Source organism: Caloenas nicobarica, chromosome 2 (genome assembly GCF_036013445.1).
Source record: "Caloenas nicobarica isolate bCalNic1 chromosome 2, bCalNic1.hap1, whole genome shotgun sequence".
Classification (NCBI taxonomy): domain Eukaryota; kingdom Metazoa; phylum Chordata; class Aves; order Columbiformes; family Columbidae; genus Caloenas; species Caloenas nicobarica.
Window position 1 is genome coordinate 146,654,342 of NC_088246.1, and position 20,922 is coordinate 146,675,263.

Here is a 20,922-nt window from a genome sequence, read left to right on the forward strand (position 1 = left end):
CACACTGAAGGGTCATTCACTGTGATGAGGTAATAACTATTACCATTTATTGTGGCGTATACTGTCTCTTCCCAACATGTGCTGAGACACAATTTGTCAATAACCCTCACAAGATGAAACACACATGCAACAACTATGTAAAACCTACTTCCAGGTCTGCTTGTGAAGAATGCTAATCATTCCTGACATCTACATGGTATCAGAGTAAGGGAAAAAGATCTGCTCTACAGTAACTCAAAAAAAACAGCAGCCAAAAGAAATATCCTGTCTAACTACATGGATTTCATAAAAGTCTGAACCAAACTATCAACACTTGCAAGGCAAAAAGATTAAAACTGTACAAAACAGAATTAGCACATGGTCATTACAAAAAAAACCCTATGTTCCTAGCACTCACACTGAGGTTGAAATCTTGAAAAATGTCCAAGATACCATCAAAATTTCAGACTAAGCTTTTTTATAACTCAAAGAGACTGCAAAGAATGACTGTTCACTATAATGGTACCTTCTCCAAGGCAAGAAGCATGCTACTTACAGTCATTCACTTCAGCAAGATTTTTCCAAATAGGAAACCTCCTCTCAGCTACCAGTAATCACAACTGGGGTTATCTTTCTAAGACTAACAAAGTTTTTGTTTAAATTACCTGCAGCTCTTGCTTCATATTCCATATCTATACACAGATCAAACAGCTGTAGTCCCAGCATCTTAAAACACAGGAAAATCCTCCAGTTTTAGCAAAGACATTAGCAGAGGTCTAGTCCACCCTTCTACAAATAGCCTCAGACAGACTGGAACTCCACTCTCCAGCAGAGTCATCCCAGGATCCTTGGCTTCCTTGCAGGAAGTTTATCTTGAACTTCACACAACAAGCAAAATCCTCTAGAAAGCTGTAGTGTAACTCTGTCAGCACATGAGAATTAGCCTTCAAACCCAGCATAAGGAGGAAAGCACCTCAAGGCTGCTCCTGCTTATAGGAACAGTTTAGTTGCTACTTTTCCAGCTTCCACTTTCTTCTCATTTCTGCTCAGAAAAAGACCAAAGCTATTTCCAGTATCTCACTTGCACCCACTCCTGTAACAGGGACCATTCACAACTCTCTCCAGTAGTCCTCATCTCAGATTTTTTACATTCTTCTTTAGCCTCTACTTAAAACCTACTGAAGAAGCAGCAGTTTATTCTACTCTGTGAGAACACCAGTTACTGCAAACAGTGGTTCACTTGGCAGCACAATCAGTGCCACTGCAAAGCTACCACAGTGCCACCCATCCGATGGTCACTAGACGGCTCAGAACTGACCCCATTAGAGATACTGGCTCTTAACATAAAAGTGGCTATAGGAAACTATGCAAGATTATACTGTCTGATTAATAAAAAAAAAATCCAGCCGTACTACACAAAATGCTTGCAAAATGACCATATAATTAGCAATTAGTCTCCTAATCACTGTTGATATTTTCAAACCAACAGCATTAATTCCACTCAGCTCAAATCATTATTCATATTCACCACACAGGAGGGATTTCTGTACCTCTGCAATTAATAAATTACTGTTCCTGAAACTGTGGCCCTTCAAAAAAAGCTAGAATATCAACAAAGGAGTGAGAAGAAAATACACCTGTCATAATGGGAAAGACTGCTACTCATTCCAATTTCTACTTTAACTAATTAGAATATTTCACAGTAAATTACAAAGATGTGTTGTGAAAATGTGTTTTAAAGCTGCTTGTACAATCAAGCTTTATCACAGAGATATTTTTCCCAACACGACAAGAGATGATGTGAATATTCTGTAAACAATTAAACACAACACCAAATATAACCCAGGATAATTAGTTTCTGTGAAACCAAGTAAGTCATCTACTTCCTGTATAGCTACATTAACTGATCTTCTGAAATTACAATGCACATGTGGAAGCATGTAAAGCTTTTTAAGCACAGAAAATCTAAAATTGTCTTATTTTGTAAAGCTTCCTTTCTCCACTTCTCCCTTCCCACCCACCTAGACATGTTGCTACTGTCAGAACTGTAACTAAAATACATACAAATAATGAAAATAGTCCAAACTAGAAGCTTCCTAAAGCAAATGTATAACCTTTCAAGAAAATTCTTGGAACAATATACTATTGATTAGCTGATTCTAAGGTGATAAGCTTTTTAAAAGCTGGAAAAGCATTAATGAATTCTTTGTCCTTGAGTTTTTCAGCCTGTATTCCTGACAAGCCCTGAATAATAAGGGGTCAGGAATAGCAGATCCAAATCCCCTGCATAATTGCAATATGTAATTAACTCTTTATAAACATAAGTCAGAAACTATACAATGTGCAGGTGATTTTAAACCAGAAAAATCAAACAAATATGTACTGTACTGTCATGAAACATTTCAAATAAGGTTATCAACTGCTTGCAAAATGTATCCTATATAGCTCTCTGCCAACAGTAATTGGAAAAACTCTTCCATCCTCAATTAATTGAAACCCATTCTGTGATCGAGTGAAATCTGTGCACAAATGCCATCTGCTATCACATACCATGTGCTCAGATAGTTTATAGGCGATTTTAAACTAGGATGAAGTTCATTCCTTCCTTTCTACAGCCTTCCAGGTTCAAGTTTTCTTGATGACCCTTGGAAAAACAAGGAGAAAACCAACAAAGCTGAATGCAAAATAACGAAGGACAAAAGAGAGAAGAAATGAAGACTTTGTTAAAAGTAAATTCAGAAAAAGAGATGTTAATATAAAGGGAAAAGAATAAATACTTAAAACAGATAATCACCTTATTCAGTCACATAGTTACACAGTCATGCATTTTTTGTTTGGATTTTTTGCTGATTTTTGTTTGTTGCTTGGTTTGTGTTTTCTTTGTTGTTTTTGCTTTGGTTTGTTAGTTTGTTTGTTTTCAGAGTCAGACTAATTCCTTGGCTTCAGCTTTTTAGGATCACTCGCAAGCAGCAGTTAATGATAGCTATTCAACAGTAAGATACATCATCTCCTTCAAGTTTCTGATAAATAAATCTGCATTTCTAAAACCTAGGAACATTGATTCATGCTCCGTCATAGCAGAAAAGAGAGCAAATATACAGAATGCATAAATTAAATCTCAGCTTTCAATATTATTTTCCAACAACCCTTGTTAAGTGGGCTATTTCAGACTAGTAAAAAGAAAATTATGCCACTTTCTAGAATTGTATTTATCTCCAGCTCCATGCTTAAAAAAAGTAATTTGACTCAAAATATTTCAAAGGTAATTAAATAAAGATTTTCACACACACCACCTTTACTTAAAAGCAAAAGCACTAAATACAAAGCAACTCATAAGAATCAACAGAATGCGTAAGATGTCTTTAACCTTACTGGATCTTATTATAAATATTATTCTTCACTGCAAAAAAAATCCTCTGAAAAAAGAACACTGTCAAGGGACTTATTCTTTAAATGAAGAGTGAAATTTTACATCTGTCATCAAACACTATGTAGCATAAGCAGGGGAAAAAAAAAAAGTAAAGAAAAAAGGTGATAAACACCCCCCACAAACTATTTCAGTTGTTTTGCTAAATACACCAAACTAACTTTATAATACCAGAAAATACATAAAATAATTATACCAACATATTACTTGGGGGCATCTAATGTTATATGCTTGTATGTAATACCTTGTTTTGCAATGCCACCCAGTGGAAGCAATTTAGTATTTCACATACACTTATCTACTAGTGGAAGAGATTACCTTAATTTATTTCCTAGTATCAGCATTCAAAGATCTTTCTAACCCTGCATTAGCTCTTTTTTAAAATTAACAAATACGTTTTTATTGTTAATCGCAGCAACATCTCATTGCTGTCATATAAAGTACAAGGTTTGTTTATTCTACTGCAGTATTTAAAAACCACAGCTGTAAATGTCTGAAAAAGCTGTGCCTCACATACACCACATCATATGTACAATGGTTCTGCCAAACAGGCAAGTGAGAGAGGAAAGGCATGAGGGACACCCACATTTGAACAAGTTCCAGGTCCCCGGAAAAAAGGAATCAAGTTACATCTGACTAGTGGAAGTCAAGAGCAAGATTCTCATTCCTTTAAAACTATCACGCATCTTAGACATACTCCTTGTTGGAGACAAGGCTTTGCCCCACAACTGCTGCTTTGGGCTCTGCCTAGATCAGATCAGGGACAAGGAGGTGACAGTAAACAAAATGCTCTTTCCTCACTCCCAAAGGTTCAGTGATATAAATAAAAGGCATTACAAAGCTAAATGCAAATGAAGCATTTGGAAATTTTATGGAAATAAACTAAAGAAAATAAGGAGAAAAACAGACAAAATTTAGGATGAAGAGTTAGGAATTAAAGGTACAATAGTGTGGGACTCATGACTAGTCGAAACATGTTACCAGAATGAGAGAGAAGAAATTACTGTTAAAGTTTAGACTAGGACAGAATGGGTAGGAGTAAGGAAGAAATAAAAGAACAGGCAAATCAGAGTATTTAAAAGGGAACATAAGGTAGCAGAATTTCACCATTGGTCTTTACTGTGACAATGTATTTAAGAAATTCTCTAGAAAATTCCCCTCTACCACAGACCAAACAAATAAATATATAAACAAATAAATGTTTTAAATGTGTTTCTGCTTCAGCTGCACGTCTGACCACAGCAAATTCCTGGCAACCACAGTTTAACAGTTAAAGACAAATTAGAACTGAATACAGAGTTTTACACGATGATCAGAAAACGAAGCTCCCTGTAGTCCACATGAGCGCGACAACCACAAGTTGCCCTACAACACCATGTGCTGCTATCCACCCACTCCAGTAGTAGAAGCCTGCATCAATTCCAAGTGTCAATTTTTTTGACCATTTTATTTTATAGCTAGCAGTGAAATTCATTAAAAAGGATAAATATAAAAAGCACAGACAAAAATATTGACAAAGATTAATAGTCTCATGCTTAATACACAAGTTTGTAATAACTCTGCATAAATACTTCAACTACAGCTGAGTTGATGCAGTTCTACATAAGTATCTATTTCTATTTATTGTCACGTATTTCAAGTTCTCTAAACCTCACATGTTCATCTTACTGCCATGAAATTTGGAATGCCATACAGGCAGAACTCCAAATCCCAGGTCATTTGAGACAATCACTTCCTGTTTCCTGGAAAACAAACAAAAAATTCAACAGCCTTTTTACATTAGTCTGCCAGATTCTACTACCACATTTTCACAAACAGTTGTGAATAAAATAAGAAAATAGTAATGCTGACAGCATTCCTAAACATTTGGCATTTTTTTCAGCTATTGTACTTTACTCACTCCCACTTTGAGGAAACAAAATCAAACTCTTTGCTCAGTGACAAATACTAATTTAATAACCCACGAACTAGCAAGTTCTTGAGACTTTTAATCTGCTCACAAATGTGCTGGAAACCAGAAGTCCTTGTCCTTCTCACACAGTTTTAACTTCTCCCATGCAGTAATTTGAAAAAGCCATGGCCTACACACCATCTATGGTCTCTGCAACTCGAGCTATTATTCCCGTGCAACATAAAAGCCAAGTTATGGACAGATGCCCTCAGTCTAACACATACGTAGACCACTGCCACCAGGAAAAACAAAGTTCAGGTACAGAACATCTCTGTACTGTGAGGAAACTGCCTGGAAGTAAGTAGAAGAAAACCAACAAGGAGAGCGAGACAGCTGTACAGCCTAAGAGCAGGCTGAAACACAGACAAACAAAACATCTAGAAGACAGACACAGGGCCTGGTTTGATTTATATTTCATGTTGCTAATTTTAAAAAATAAGAACAACAAAAAAGCTTTCCACCCTCCAGTAGACCAGTATCTATATATACACATGCAGAACAGAGTAAGGGACTTGGTATTAAGATTTAGAAGGACAGCTGAATAAGTTAGACTAAAATGTGTCACTGCCTTTGTGCTGTGGGAAGTGGAAAGAACCCAGGTACACATACCAACCTTCTGTCACACAAGTTACTGTAACTATTATATAAAATATCCAAAAGGACAAGAACCGATTACATCCATCTCTCCATTAGCAATTCCATCATTCAGATACTTTAATGAAAGTCTATAATCCTCACCTACTTAGAACAGGTGCACACTTGACTATCCAAGAACCGCAGAACTTGTTTGACCATAGGCAGAACATCAAATAAAGCACAGAGACTGTACCTTTGCTATGCTACCTGTTGCTATATTTGACCCAGCTGTAGTACACTAACACAAGTACACTCACATTTGGACTACTTTTTGAAAGGCGACACTTAAATCAATCTTACAGTAAAAGTGTCAAAATATGTAACAAAGATGTTACTCATTAAATTTTCCAGGCTTACCATAGATACACATACAGTATCCTTCAATCTCATTCAGTCATCTTTCAATGAACAATACAGACAACTTCCATCTTACTACTGACAATTCACCACAGCAAACAGACGTTTCTGACCCACTGCTAACACAATGTATTCAACACAAAACTAAAGTAACACATAACTCTATATACAGGTATATTGTTTGGTAAATATATACAGCTAGAGAGCAGTACACCCAAATTGTGTATTACTGTCCCAGCTTTATCAAAAAAGGAAAGTAATTTATCCATCTTACAAAAGACCTAAATTCCACAAATTAATAAAGTTGGAATACAGAGAGATTTCAGAGGGCATGGCTAAGGTTACGGGCACATAGCCAATGAGACTTTGTGTTAATGTTCTTCTCAGTGAACTGAGAACACAATGAAATAAATCATCCATTAACAGACCAGTATCTCAAATGCTAATAATGCTTAACAGAAAAAGGAGAGCGTGGAATGAATAGCCTGAAGATCCACCTTGGAACTGTGGGCAGAGTAAGAAGGAAAAGTGGTTAATTCGCTAAAGTTTGTAGAGATACTATTTTCATATATAGTTGTCTAAATCAGATGCATTCATTTCAGACGCCATGACTTGGGATCACCTCAGCTGCCCATCTGGCCTCGCCACGCGTGCGCAAGCCAAGACCAGATTTAGCACACAGAATTTCTTACCCCTTTGGAAACTTAAGCTCAAACTCACAGAGCTGTAAGGCAGCGATCTGACAACACTCAGAGACCGGGGTGCACCACGAAGCCGCATGAGGCTGGGGGAGGGCACCAATGGCAACACTACCCCCAACCATAAGGAGAAAAGTCGAGACGAAGCGCTGCGTCTCTCCAACGCCCGTCGTTCCCGACAGAGAACAGGCGCGCAGGCCTCCGGCACGGCGGCCCGGGCCTTCCCCGCCCCCGGGCACGCTCGCACCGAGCGCCGGTGCCCTGCCCGCTGCCCAGCGGGCCGCCCGGGCCACAGGGCGAGGGGGAGGCCCGGCAGCCGCACCCACCCCGCTGCTCACCCGCGTCGAGCTCCAGCTGGTAGCAGGCCAGCGGCTCCAGGGACAGCTTGTAGCCCTCGAACTTGGGGTCCAAGAGCAGGCGCTTGGCCTGCAGGGAGCAGTGCGCGGCGCCCGCCATGCTGCGGCTCCGGCAAAACTTCGGGACGCGGCGGCAACTTGGCGGCCCCTCGGGGGACGCGCGGAACCGCCGCGAAGCGCCACGGGAAGGGCCTTGCCGGCGGGGCGGCAGCGGGGCACGCCGGGAGCCGCAGTCCAGGCCCGAGCGCGGCCGCGATCCCCGGGCACGCCGGGAGCCGCAGTCTCCGGGCTGGCGGTGCCTCCCCGGACTGCGCTTCCCGGCGGCGCCCGCGCGGAAAAGGCGGGGCAGGCGGCGGGTTGTGCGTCCGGGAGGCGGCTCCGCCTCCTGCCGCCCGGGACCGGCAGCGCCGCGGCGGGTGAGGCGGGAGCGCACCGGGCCGGGCCTGGGCTTGTCGGCGCCGTTCTCCGCGCCCTCGCTCCGGCCGCGGCGGGGGAGCCGCTGGGTGGGCGGGAGCGGCGCCGGGCGGGAGGGTCGGGCTGCGGGGAGGCCGCTCCTGGCGGGGGTGGGCCGCGCCACGCTGACCTGCCGGCCCCCCGGCGCTGCGGCAGGCGGGTGAGCGCCGTGCCGGCGCTGCGGAGCGTGTGCGTGTCCGTGTCGGGCCCGGCGCTGGCGCCCGCTGCTGTGCCGGCCGGGAGCGGCGGGGGTGTGCGCACGGGCCTGGCGCTGCGTGTAGCTGTGCGAGTGACTTTGGTGCGTTAGTGACGCCGATATTTATCACAACTCTTCTGCCCTGTGCAGGTTTGTGATTAACCTAGATTTCCAAAATGAATAAAGATGCCCAGATGAGAGCAACCATTAACCAGAAGCTGATAGAAACAGGAGAGCGTGAGCGGTAAGTGGGCTGCCTCCCCGTGCCAGTGAGAGGCTTTGCATATTATCAAACAGGAACTGTTTGTGAAGTTTACTTCACTGCAAAGTGAAGTAAATTTGAACCCTAAATTCTTCAAATGTCTGCATACAAAAGTCTTATGCATTATGTAAAGGTATATTTTTAAAAAAAAGCCTTTTGAACAGTTTTAGTTTTACACTTGAGAAGGTCGGAAAACAAAGGACAGGGTGGTTGGTTTATGAACTCAAAAGCTTTTTTTTATTCTGGCTTATTGTGTTGGAAAGCTCTTGCTTCATATAAAAATTACCACTAACGGCAACTTGTTGCAGTTAAATCTTGTTATTTGCTGAGAAACAGAATGGGAGAAAAATCTTTTTTTTCTTCTAAGTTTTTCTTGTGTTCCTATCTGTTTACCTGTTAGGGAAATATACAGTAGAACACGTAAAACAGCACTTGTGCAAGTTATTGCAGAGATCCCAGTAAAGGCAATGTAGTGTGGCAACTGGTTTTTGGCTTTTTGTTGTCTCTTCAGTCTGTTCCATTTGCATTGTATTTACATATAACTATATTGTGCTTATGACACTTCCCTCCTCACCATTTCACTGTATTTGTAGCACCATGCACCAAAAGCTCCGTTTTCTTCATTTTTCAAGGCCAGTATGAGAAGGAGTCATCTTGCATTGCATAGCCCTGTACCTAAGTGTAACGTTTTGTAGACTGATATGGTGTCTGCGCTCCACTGCTTTCCTGGTTGTCACCATCTCCTTGGAGATTGCACAGAGCTTCACCAGAGCAAACAATTTCTTGAAATAGTACTGGAAACTGTTTTATTATAATTTAAGTGTAAGCAGAGTTTTGACAGGATGTCTGAAGCTGTTTTATAAACAAGCTTTATCCGAGCTGTACTGTGATCAGAGACAGAGCACATAGATTTCTTGAATTAAGAAATATGCAGAAGCAGTAAATTTCACCTGTGTTGTTACTCTGCTTTTTGTCATCAGTTCATCTGCCCTCTACACAATTAATGGAGTAAAAAGTTAAGTCCCTTCCAATCCCTAACATTCTGTGATTCTGTCACTGGGGAGAGGAGCCTGCTGTTGAAAACAGTAGTACAGACTCCTCCTCTCAGAAAGGAGGGGGGAAGGTTTTATTTATTTTGAAGGCCTGGTTTCAGGTGAAATACTCCTAACTTTGAAAGCATACATTTGCTAACAGGGTAGACTTGGGCAGTAAAAGTGATTCAAGGGCTTCTACCTCTTTGCTGTAGCTGCAGCGTCAATGCTGCTTGAGGAAATATGTGAGTTAGTTCCTAAGCCCACTCCTCCTCATAGTCCATGTTAAATAGAAATTGGTGCTCATTTGAGTTAGGATTCACATGCTGTTCAGCCATTTCTGCTGTTGGTCTGGGAGTGCTGCTATGAGTAGTAATTGTAGGCTTAACTTTCACACTGAACCGTATTTAAGCTCTCGGGCATGTTTGCTGTTCCTAACAAGTTTCTGTATTTTTTTAACAGCCTTAAAGAGTTGCTGAGAGCCAAATTAATTGAATGTGGCTGGAAGGATCAGTTGAAGGCACACTGCAAAGGTAATGGTGATCAAATAACTAATATCCTTTGTAATCAACTGAGGTTTTGGCCAAATGAAAGCCCCAGGTGAAAGCTTTGCTGCCTAACAGTCAATTTAAATGAGACTTGGGCAAGAGGAGAAAGTATCCCTGGCACTTGGTTTTGCATGCAAGAAAGCATCTTGCCATCTTGGCAAAAATATCTTGAAACTTCTTCTCTCATCTGAAACTTATTAAGCTTCTGAGAAAAGTATTGGAATGTATTCCCTAAATAATCACGATGATACAGCTTTTTGTTTTAAGAGAGATCACTTATCCCAGGAAATAAAAGCCAAGATAAAGGAAAATTGAGCCAATACAGTGGTACACAACTTAGAAACTTAAGAGAACTTTGTTGTCCACATACGGGAGAGAAAGGAGTGCATTCGTACTCCTGAATACAATTTTTGAAAATAAGATTATCTTCTAAAGAGAAAACAAGCAGATGAACCTCTAAATACCCAAATATTTAGTTTTAAGTATTTAGTATTACTACAATTTCCTGGCTTGTAAATTGTATGAAACTGTTATAAACAGTGTTTAAGCACCTAAGAACATTACCACATGATGAAATTTCCTTAAAGCAAATTAAAAAAATCCCTTGAGCTTTTGCTTTAATTCTGATTTGGCCTATTGTGCCTGGCAACTCAATATTCCATTACAGAGTTTTTCTTTTTCTAGGGCTGAGTGTTTAAATTGTTTTCATAGGTGGATTTGCAGAGAAGGCTGAAATGATTCATGCTTGCAGTTGTCTGTGTGGTGCTACTGCCAGCAATTACCTATTTCTATAGTACAGATAGCAAAAGGAATGGCTTTCTGCCTTCTCATCTATGCACTTTATAATCTGCTAGAGTGAAGTTATATAAAATTGTTTGGTTTACATTTAGTACTTTGAACTGTAACTGCAGCTGCTGAGGATGCAAATCTAAGTTCAGTTGTCCCTGTTGAGGGCCTAATAACCCCATGAGAAAGGACAGAGAGGGATTTGGGGGGTTTGTTTATTTTGTTGTGTTGTGGAGTTTTTTTATTTGGTAGCTTGTTCTAGAACAGCGGTGTCAAACTACTACATTTATAGAGTCCTAAAATTACATTCGGCCCTTTGAAGGCAACCGTGAGACTGATGTGGCCCCTGGTGAAAATGAGTTTGACACTCCTGTTCTAGAGCCTCTTGCCGTTGCGGATTAGGGCCAATAACTGAGCAATCCGTGATTAAATTCTACAGATAATTCAGCCACGAAAACCAGTTTACAAATAGTTCATGTGATGTCAGTTCAGAAAACATATTTAGTGTCTTGGGGACAATCAATGCTATGTACTGGCATATTTTGTCTAAACATTAATGTTTTTAACTATATTGTAGGTTTATGCTACTGACTTGAAGTTTCTTCTCAGCATTGACTTCTGCATTTTTCAGTAGACTTCAAGGCACTATAAGTAGACAATTCATTTAAATACTGGTATATATTAACCATACAGTGTATGTTAATCATAGCTTTTATTTTGCTGTAGATGTTTACCTTCCTTTCAGATATGCTTTTTAACTTCACTGAAATAAATAGATCTTGTTTAAACCACTTAGGAAGAGCAGTAACTATTTACTGTCTCTGTGCTCTCCTTCCTGTATGTTCCAAAGTTTTTTCCAATTGCATCTCTTTCTCACTATTATGTAAATAATGTGTTAGAAGAAATAAGTGGACCAACTTGTGAGCTGCTGCAACCGTAATATGCACATCTGGTAATGCTCAGATAAGCTTAAACTTTATTATGCTTGTTTTTAAAATATGAACTGATCAAGATCCATCAGTAGTGACAATTTCCCATCTTTAAACCTATGGTGTGAATGAGAGACTAAATCCACTGTACAGTGCAGTGTAGGTACTGAGTTCATAACCTACATTTAGGTCACAAGTTACTTCGCCTTCCCTGATGACTTATGGATGCAGGTTTTGTTTCTTAATCATTGGCACAGATTTTGTCTTCTAATAAATGGATTAAAAGACTTAAAATATCTATCCTGGTCTTCCTCAGATGTCATTAAAGAAAAAGGATTAGAGCACGTTACTGTTGATGATTTGGTGGCAGAAATCACTCCCAAAGGCAGAGGTAAGAAAATGCAAACATGGATGCAGTAGTACATCAATAAACATATCCACCTGTATTTAGTATTTTGAAAGCAGTACTATGAATTTGCCTGTGTCGGATTCAAGGAAAAATGTTAATAGTTTGATATTAACTACAAATAAAACGTGAATTTGTACTATGTGACAACCATTCAAAATCTGTAATGCGCTGTGTACACTACTTTTGCAGGTTACATTATTTAGTTATTAGTCTGTATTGATCTTTTTAATTGACTTAATGGTCCCAAGAAAACTTGGGGTATGCAGCAGAGGTCTTTTAAAATTCCAGTTCTTTTTAAGAGGGAGAATGTGAACTTACAGTACTAGTATAATGGGAGGTGGAAAAGGAAAGAACATAGCATACAGATAGAGAAAAATTGAATCTCTTCTGGAAACACTGTAGTCTTCTTTAGATAGTTCTTCTTAGACTCTATAATAAGCTTTGGTGTTAGTGGGAGAAACTCCATTAAATCTTAAATAAAAATAGGCCTTCAAAATAACTTGCTGAAGACCCTTACTCTGAGGTGATAGCTGAGATTTTTTTTTTTTTTTTTTTGGTCTTAAATTTGTGAAGAAAATAAGTAGCATAATCCAACTAGTTTCTGGTGATTATATCCTGTTTACTGTTGAATAATCCTTTCCCTCAAATTTCCAATTTTCTTGACAATGGTTAGGCAAAAAACTACCAGTAACAACTGTGTTCTCAATAGACTTCAATTTTAGCATATTTTAAATGGGAAAAATGTAGATGTGCTATGTGAAAATCAAGTAGCTTCAGTTACTTAGGTATTAACAGAATTGCAAGAACAAAGAAGTAGCTGTTGTAAAAGGTTCAAATTAGCATATTTTCCATTTTGTCTTTTTTCCTTTTTGCTTTCTTATTTGTGTTTCAGCCTTGGTACCAGACAGCGTAAAGAAAGAACTCTTGCAAAGAATAAGAACCTTCCTTGCCCAGCATGCCAGTCTTTAACTTTGATGTTCATCTGAGATACAGTGTTTCTGTTGCTGTTTTATGCCAATCATGTCAGGATTGGAATGCAGTTTCCATACTTAAGGATGGAAAATCTGGGGGTGGGTTGGTTGGTTGGTTGTTTTGTATGACGAGTTGAAGTTTCTTTTCACTGCATTGATTTCTTAAACTTGGTGTTATTTTAATAAAAAATTTAGTGGACTTGTGGTTCTAAGGCTCTTTCAGTGCACTGTAATATGGTGGCACCTATTCCAGTTTTTAATAATACATAATTTTATAGTTGTGCAAACTTGCTTAGATTTTTAAAAAAGAAGTGCAATTAAAAAGTATCTTAACTAGAAATGCAGAACAGGGAAAAAAGTCTGTGGAAAATGAGTTATCATGTGTTACTGAACATATTCTTTCTAATTTTCCCTGAGTAAGTTGCTGGACAGCACGAAGAAGTTAAGAGTATGTGAAACTGTTGGTGGCATTCCTCTCGACGTGTGCTAGAGAGTGAGTGGTTTGAAGTCTCTGACTTGTGTTGCAAATATTCACTGAGTAGTTCATAAGAGCTTGAATTCTACAAACAAGGCAGTCATATCTTTCATCAATAGTTCCCTCTTCACATTTAATTGAAAAGAGTCACTGTTCTGATCCACAACTACTGTGTTCTAGCTTTGCCCGTATTATGGGTAATTTTTAATTATATGGATCTTTGAGGCCTTTTGAAATTAAAGTGTGATACAATAATTTGCCAACAGTCTCTTACGATATATTTTAAATTCTTGTATTTGGAACTACAACATCAACCAGGTCTATGAGTAGCTGCGAAAATAAGGCTGCTGAATAGAGAGGATCAGGAAAGGGGCTTGAAGTCTGAACATTTAATTTTTGCCAGCTTCACTTTGAGGGAAGTGTCTAATAGATGATGAAGTGGAGGGGAAGCATAAGCAGAAACTGAATGATCAATGAGATACTGTTGTGACTTGGCTACTGTGAAAAATGACTTAAATCAATACTAATTAGGAGAATACTCTAAAACCTGGTATTTGGCATGGAGCTGTTCTTTACTAGCTGGCTGGAAAGCCATGCCCACACCCATGGATTTTTCTCGTTCCCCATTCTTTGCTGCAAGCTCTTGCCAGGAGCTGCTCAGGGCACTCACACCTCACACGTGGGAGCAGTGGCTTCTCCCCACCACTCTACAGCCCTGCTGCCACCTCCTACTCCCTTGGCCTTCAGAGAGGAAAATGTCAGGAAAATTCTTTGTTCCACTTAAGTCCATCTTGTTTTTTAAAAAGTTTATTTGCATTGAGTATGTTACTTCAATGTTTGATTACAATAAGTATGGTCTGTTTGAATTGCATATATGTGTATTTATTCTGAGCTCTTCATTCTGGACTTGATTTACCCAATGCTAGTAACTGATAGAGTACAGAATACTTTTTCACACAATCTGGCAGCATATATGCTAGCTGAGTGTATGTTTAATACAAGGCTGTAAAGGCAAGGCTGTAAAATGTCTTACATATTCTTACTCTTGTTCTTAGAGCTCTTTGCTGTTGTTCTTCAATATTTTGCACATGACTTCAAAAGTCTTTGCTTGATTGATGGCTGCAGCGTATCATGGGCACACAAGAACTTGCTCCAGAGCTTCCACTTGGATTTCCTTCACTGTGGTGGGAGAGGGCCAGACTTAAGGTATTTATACATGGAACTGTGGAAGGCTGTCTGATTAGTAAACATTTGAGATTCCATCTAGAACACGACAGTTTAAGTGTAGTTGCTCTAAGTGTGGTATAGTTCTCCTCTGTAGGCAGCTCAGGCTTGGCACAGAATAAAGGCTGAACACCACATGAATTTTCAGAAAGTTGTGCTGACCAATCTGAAGTTAAAGGCTTGACAAATAGCTTTTTCACATGCTTCCAGAAGTAAGTTGTAATGTTCTGCCCAGGCTGGCTTAAAATGCAAGAGCATTCAGAGACCTAGAAGGACAAGAAGAGAGCGACTGCCTCCCAGGCACACACCAGCGGCTCCTGTTCTCAGGGTAACACTGGCTGCTCTCTGATGTCAACAGCCCAGCGCCACATGTTCCCATGGTGAGTTCTGTACCTAAGAAAAAAGCAAGTTTGACAGTATGCGCAGATCCAGGTTACACTGGAGCAGACTGGTCAGAAGTATCTTGACAGATCTTCTAAGAATGAAGTTAGATTTGCGGTGCTATCAGTAATGGGAGATGGTTTCTTGAAGAATAGATAGGTCCCTTCGGTGACCTCATATTTTTGTTTTAACTGCAGGTTTTATTCTCAGATGCACAGTGTGGCTTTGTTTTGCAAACTGTTCTCTGCACAATCAGTTTCTACTCAGTTGAGTACTGAAAACAATCGGTAACATTCAGGATTCAGCCAGAACATTATTGTCCTGTTGAGGTTTTTTTTTTAACATACTGAAAAATAAGATGATCTGTGCTGTTAAAGATTCCATACCTATAGCATATACAGACAAATGGATTAACTACTTCAGAATTTTAGCATTTTCAATGTCATGAAATACATCCATTCCTTACAGAGGCAGACAGCACCCAGAACTAGATAGCCAAGAAGTGATAATTTAGGATTGATGTGAATTACCTCGGCTGTGGGCATATACTTCTTTAAGATGGCAGCTCTATATATACGCTCTAGTAGCTGATTCAGCTTGGCCTTTTTGTAGACAGGCCTGTAAAAAATAAAATCAGTTTGTAAATTGGCATTGAAATAATGGGTCAGATAACAGCTAGAGTTAATTGGTATAGCTCTGGACATGCACTAATCCAAATTCTATTTGACAGTGAATTGAATAGTCCTACTGCCATCAATTACAGACCAATAGAGAACAGTTAGCTTAGCCTCTCCATTAGTCAGGCCCTGAGGGGTCTAAAGCACACAATGAACTAAAACTGCTTAGATTATAATTTGTTAGATAATTCTTTTCCCATGAATACTTCTCCACATTGACACAGTCCAGTCAAAAAAGTTATATAACAGTAACATCACCAAGAAATTCTGCTGAGACATCAAACTTACCCTCACATCTTGGATACAACTTTACAATTTTGCCATTGCAGGTTTTTCGTTTGTTTGTTTTCTATTCTTTTTCCTATTCGTCTTCATTTTTGTTTACTGCCATAGTGTTTCAGTACAGAACTTTATCACTTTGAGAACAAGTATATCCAAAGTCTGTATAAATCCATCAGTGCTATTAAAAAATTATGGCTGCTTCTCAGTTGTTCTCTCCAGAGGGTCCTTTGGGATGACAGCTCTGCACTACCTAGCCATGTATATGTTCAATTTTAGTGGTTGTCTCACCTTGATAATTTGGCTCCAACTTACTTAGTGGCTGAGTTTTCACTGCAGCAATGAAGAATATACAATGCTTTTTTACCTGCTGGCTCTTTAAATTTCTGAGTGTTTGCAATTGAAATCAGAATTGTGTTCTGCCTGGCCTGTTTTTCTCAGCTATTCAGTTTCTAAAAGAAACAGCTGTGGCTGCAAAGCCAAATTTGTAATGACTGGAGCCCAAAAGTGAGGAAAAATAAATTCCTTCCCTCATAAATAATTTATACTACATCATTTTAGGGTAATGAATAGGTTAATCGGCATTCTGCTTGGAATGAGAAAAGCCCTAATCTCACTTTAGTTTATTTAACATTTATCATGATGCTTTCCATCTGAACCGTATTATTTTTAAAAATGTTCTTTACGCTTACCTTATAACTAGTCAAGTGATTTAGTAGTAGATCATAAAAAATTCCCCTCTAAGGAATCGCTGCTGATTTCTGTTTGTTGGAGTTACTAGGGAAGAGGTTATCCATTCTTTCAGTCATCGATCAGGAGGTAAAGCATTGAGTTTCTGATGATAAAATCTGGAGCTGGCAGCCTGTGGGTGAATACTGACAAGGGCAGAGCAACCTGGCCTCTTCTGTTGGCTGGCTCCCACTAACTGTGTACAAAGTCAGTGCGGAGTTGAGTTCTTACATCTAGTGCAGGGGGCAAGAGCAACACTTAACTCCCTGGAAAGCAATGACACTGGAAACCCTAGTGAAAAACTCACCATCTTCTTCCATGGGATCTTTGAATATATATGGAGACGAGCATAACACAGATGTTGGCTTTGCCTACTGCATCGGTGAGACTAATGCTCATGATGTACAACTTGCAATTTTGAAAGGAAAAAAGGAAAATATGGACTACTGCAAGGAGAAAAAAAAAGAATTATTGAGGGCTAGCACTGTTGGTTAAGCTTTTAAAATCTCCCAGTGTGAGTTTATTGAAAAGAAATCTGATTGACAGAAAATATGGTTGTGATGTGTCAGAACCTCTGCAGGGAGAAAACAGGGAAAAAAAGGGCACTTCAAAAGAGAAAGGCACAAAGCATTAGATGGAAATAGAAATCAGACAAATTCAAATTTAAAACAAGATGGCATTTGTAAAATTACAGGTGCTTATTCACTGGAAAAAAACTATGAAGAAATATGGTCGATCCTTCATTTTTCAATGCTTTCCTGAATACAAGTTACCTTTCTGGAAGAGCTGCTTTAGCTCAGTTACTCAAACCTTCCAGAAATGCAGTACTCACCTATGAGTGTTCCCTGGAGCTGGCAGCCGCAGCTCAGTTTCTTCCAGCTGAGACAGGAAAACCAGAGCAAATACTCCATGTTTATACTTACGCTCCCTTGCAAAAGAAACAGAGGCATTCCCAAAAATGTGAGGTCCAGAGCAGTTCACTGACTTCCACAAATCTCCTCTGCTTTTTAACTCCTCCGTTCTGGAAAAGCTGAGTGGCATCTTAAATGCTATTTTCTAACACTTTCCATGGCAAACTTTTAATGCATTCTGAGGACTGCTGTTTCCACAAAGAGAAATGCCGCTTTAGTTGAACACAAAGCAGAACTCGTTAACTCCAGTACAGGTGTAACTGTGTGTAATGTGATGCCCTCAGAACCTGCAATGGAAGTGGCAGTAGCAGAAAGCATAACAAAATCTTTTTTTGTAATTTGGACTGAAAAATGCTCCTGTCTACCTAATCTGTTTGTGACCTTTTGCATATGCATTTCTTTTGTCTGAAGCTGGCATTGATTTTAGTCAGATTTTGGGAGCTCAACACTTCCACTGGGGCTTGGCACCTAGGTGCTCAGATAACATTTGTTGTGTTTCGAAGTTTCTGAGCTTTGAATATAGGCCTTTTTTTCTGAATTGATTTGGTTTAAAATGGGAAAAAGGAGGATTCATTATTTAAGGGTTTTTTTCTGCTAAGTTCTTTTCCCAACTTTAGAATAATTATTCCTGAGGTGAGACAATTAGATCTGACAAAGGGCATGAACAAAAAAAAAGAAACTCACATTTTACCAATAGGCAGAAATTCTTCTAATAAATGCTGAAGTATGAAGAAACAATGAACAGCTTCATTATTCTCCCCCCACTCAAGAAGAAAACAAAGAAACCACCAACAAACACAAATGAACTAGAAGGAAAATCCTTTGCCTTCCTAAATGCTTCCCCCAACAAATCTTTTCATGTTATGCACTATCTCTCCTATTTCCCTAAATGCAAATCATCCACGTGCAGACAGACACACAAGTGTATCCATGTAGATAACTACTTTTATAAAGCAATATGCTTGATACTCAAGTGTTTAGAGGATTTGGATTCAAATGCTAACACTATGCCTAGGATCCACCTTCTAATAACTTGACCTTAGTGCAGATAATTCTTTTTTCTTGAATAAGAAACACACAAAAAGCTGTGCATGTAAGTCACACAAGATTACTTAATGACTACATACTACAGGGTGGAAAGAAAGATTTTCTATTTAGTAATGAAGTGATAAATTAGTTTTATAAAGAATAGGTCCCATTATCCTCTCCCTAATTTGCAGTTCAGGAATATGAGGATTATAAGGAATACAAAGCATAGGTTTTCTTCCCGTGTAAAAAAAAAAGCTAGGGAATTATTTTATTTTTCTTAGCAAGTCTAATACTATGTTCTACTTTAGTGTATGCACCTGTTTTATCTATTAAAATCAGCAGTAATGACTAGAGCCAATACAGATCATAATCACATTTTTAATGGAGATAATCACCAGTATTCACATTTTCTATCTAAAGGCCGCTCAACTGCAACCAAATGGCAGTTACAGAAATTCTTAAGTATTGTATAATAATTGTAGATACATTTATGGATGCAAAGTCTAGTCACAATCTTGTCTCTGTACATGCTGGAGCTGCCCTGTTGTCTGCAGCTAAAGGTGTACAGAGGCATCCAGCTGGCACCTGAAAGAAACTGGTATCTAGGAGCCAGGACAGAACACTTTAATCCCTTTGAGATCAAATCGCAAGCACACCTTGCACTTACTGAAGAGTTTACTTCCTACCAAAGTGCAGCAGAAGGCACTGCTTTCTTTGAAGTGTGGCTGAATAAAGAGGAAATAACTGGGATAACTTGTATGTAGGATCATGAAAATATTTCTTAACTTTAGAACAGATCTTTCTCATTCAAAATAATACTTCTACAGTTTATGGAATTAAAAAATTGCAAGAATGGAGGGAGAACAATTTTATTACATTTTTCCTGGACTAAAGAATTTTAAAACTAAATGTGAACTCAGTGTCCTCAAGTAAACAAATGAGGACACTGCCTTTTAATAAAAACACTTAGAAAGAATAATAATGTAAATTAACACCAATATTAAACATCAATTAAATGTCAGTCCCAGATGACTGAATAATCAGTATTTGACTGCCTAATCACTTTACTAAAACCCAAAAGCCACAGTCACATGGTGAGCTGGATATTTGCAGACTTTGGCTTATTTCTCTATTTCCATTATTGCTGTATCCTGGTGACTAAAACAAATGGTTCCCTGAATGGTCAGCTAAATTAGGCAGAAGATCCATAATGTAAAGTGATGCAGAACTAGAGATTACCGAAACATTTTTATCTGTTAGTTGTCAGGAAACATAAAAATGCAGGTTAGTTCCACTAGGAGAACACAAAGTCTTTAAGGGAAGCTATTTAAAGAGAGCAGAAAGAACTTGGTGGCATAAAGGGACTTTTTTTCAGTGCCTTGTTAGAAGTAGATTAGGTCTCCCAGTGAGGAGACGGAACCTCCCTTTACCTCATCTACGGAGCCCATCAAATGCAACGGGAGGTGTACACAGCACTGTGGAAAATCTTACATTACCCAACATTTTCCTCCTTCTCCTTTCTGCACATCAGCAGTGAATGAATACCGTTCCCAGAGGCCGGCCAGTTAACATGCACATGCACTTTTTTAAGCATCTGGGTGAACAAACCCAGACACTGGCAAGACGCGCTGCCAGCTGAGGCTACGCCCTGTCAAAAACCACTTCAGCGATTTTTTTTTTTTTTAGCAGCTTCCAAATTTACAGCTCAGCATCTACTCAACCACATAGTAACATCTCTACAACCACATAATCAGCACTCTGATAACATTAAAGACCATCACTTATTTATCACAGTCCCCTGAAGTGACAACACTCTGGATCAAAGCCCCGCTGTGGCCAGGCTGTGGCGGGTCGCGGTCACCCACTGCACAGGGCGGCCTTCGCCCGGGGCGCTGCGGGCCGCGGGAGGGCAGGGGGACGGGAGACAGCGGAGGAGGCTGACGACGGGGTGGCCGCGGAGCAGCCCGGCGCGCCTGTGCTGAGCGCTGTCCCCGCACACCGGCCACGTCGCCCCGGCCCAGCCCAGCCCGCCCCGCCGTCTCAGCGGCCGTTGGCTCGGCGGCCGTTGGTCCAACGGCCACGGCGGGAGCCGCAGGCGCGAGCGCCGGTTGGCAGCGCGAGGGGAAGAGGCGCGGCCGGAAGGGGCGGGCCCGTCTCCCGGGTGACAGCAGGCCGACATGGCGGCGCGGGAGCTGGCGGCGCAGCGCTGCGCGCCCGCCTTTGAATGA

At 40.0% G+C, this 20,922-nt stretch overlaps 2 protein-coding genes across 5 annotated transcripts in view; one reads left to right on the forward strand and one right to left on the reverse strand.

The window, feature by feature from the left end:
- The window catches only part of NUDCD1 (NudC domain containing 1), a 40,589-nt gene extending 32,866 nt beyond the window's left edge, over nt 1–7,723 (reverse strand). The window contains exons 1-2 of one of the 2 annotated variants that reach the window (XM_065628234.1): nt 7,387–7,465; nt 2,530–2,623 (exon numbers count right to left, since the gene is read on the reverse strand). Coding sequence is in view for 1 of the 2 variants with exons in the window: in XM_065628233.1 (XP_065484305.1) it covers nt 7,387–7,504 (118 nt within the window). In the remaining variant the exon portion in view is untranslated. Of the gene's footprint in view, nt 1–2,529; nt 2,624–7,386 lie in introns of both variants that reach the window. The other variant, XM_065628233.1, reaches the window with a different exon arrangement.
- Nucleotides 7,651–13,188, forward strand: ENY2 (ENY2 transcription and export complex 2 subunit). 3 transcript variants are annotated; one of them, XM_065628236.1, is made up of 5 exons: nt 7,651–7,820; nt 8,204–8,297; nt 9,809–9,879; nt 11,926–12,000; nt 12,911–13,188. In XM_065628236.1, the coding sequence occupies exons 2-5, from the start codon at nt 8,230–8,232 to the stop codon at nt 12,985–12,987; spliced, it is 291 nt and encodes a 96-aa protein (XP_065484308.1). In that variant the 5' UTR covers nt 7,651–7,820; nt 8,204–8,229; the 3' UTR covers nt 12,988–13,188. The 3 variants fall into 3 exon arrangements, with proteins under 3 accessions (XP_065484308.1, XP_065484309.1, XP_065484310.1); XM_065628237.1 differs by lacking the exon at nt 7,651–7,820 and adding an exon at nt 7,832–7,907; XM_065628238.1 differs by lacking the exon at nt 7,651–7,820 and adding an exon at nt 7,972–8,017.
- The last annotated feature ends 7,734 nt before the right edge of the window (nt 13,189–20,922 follow it).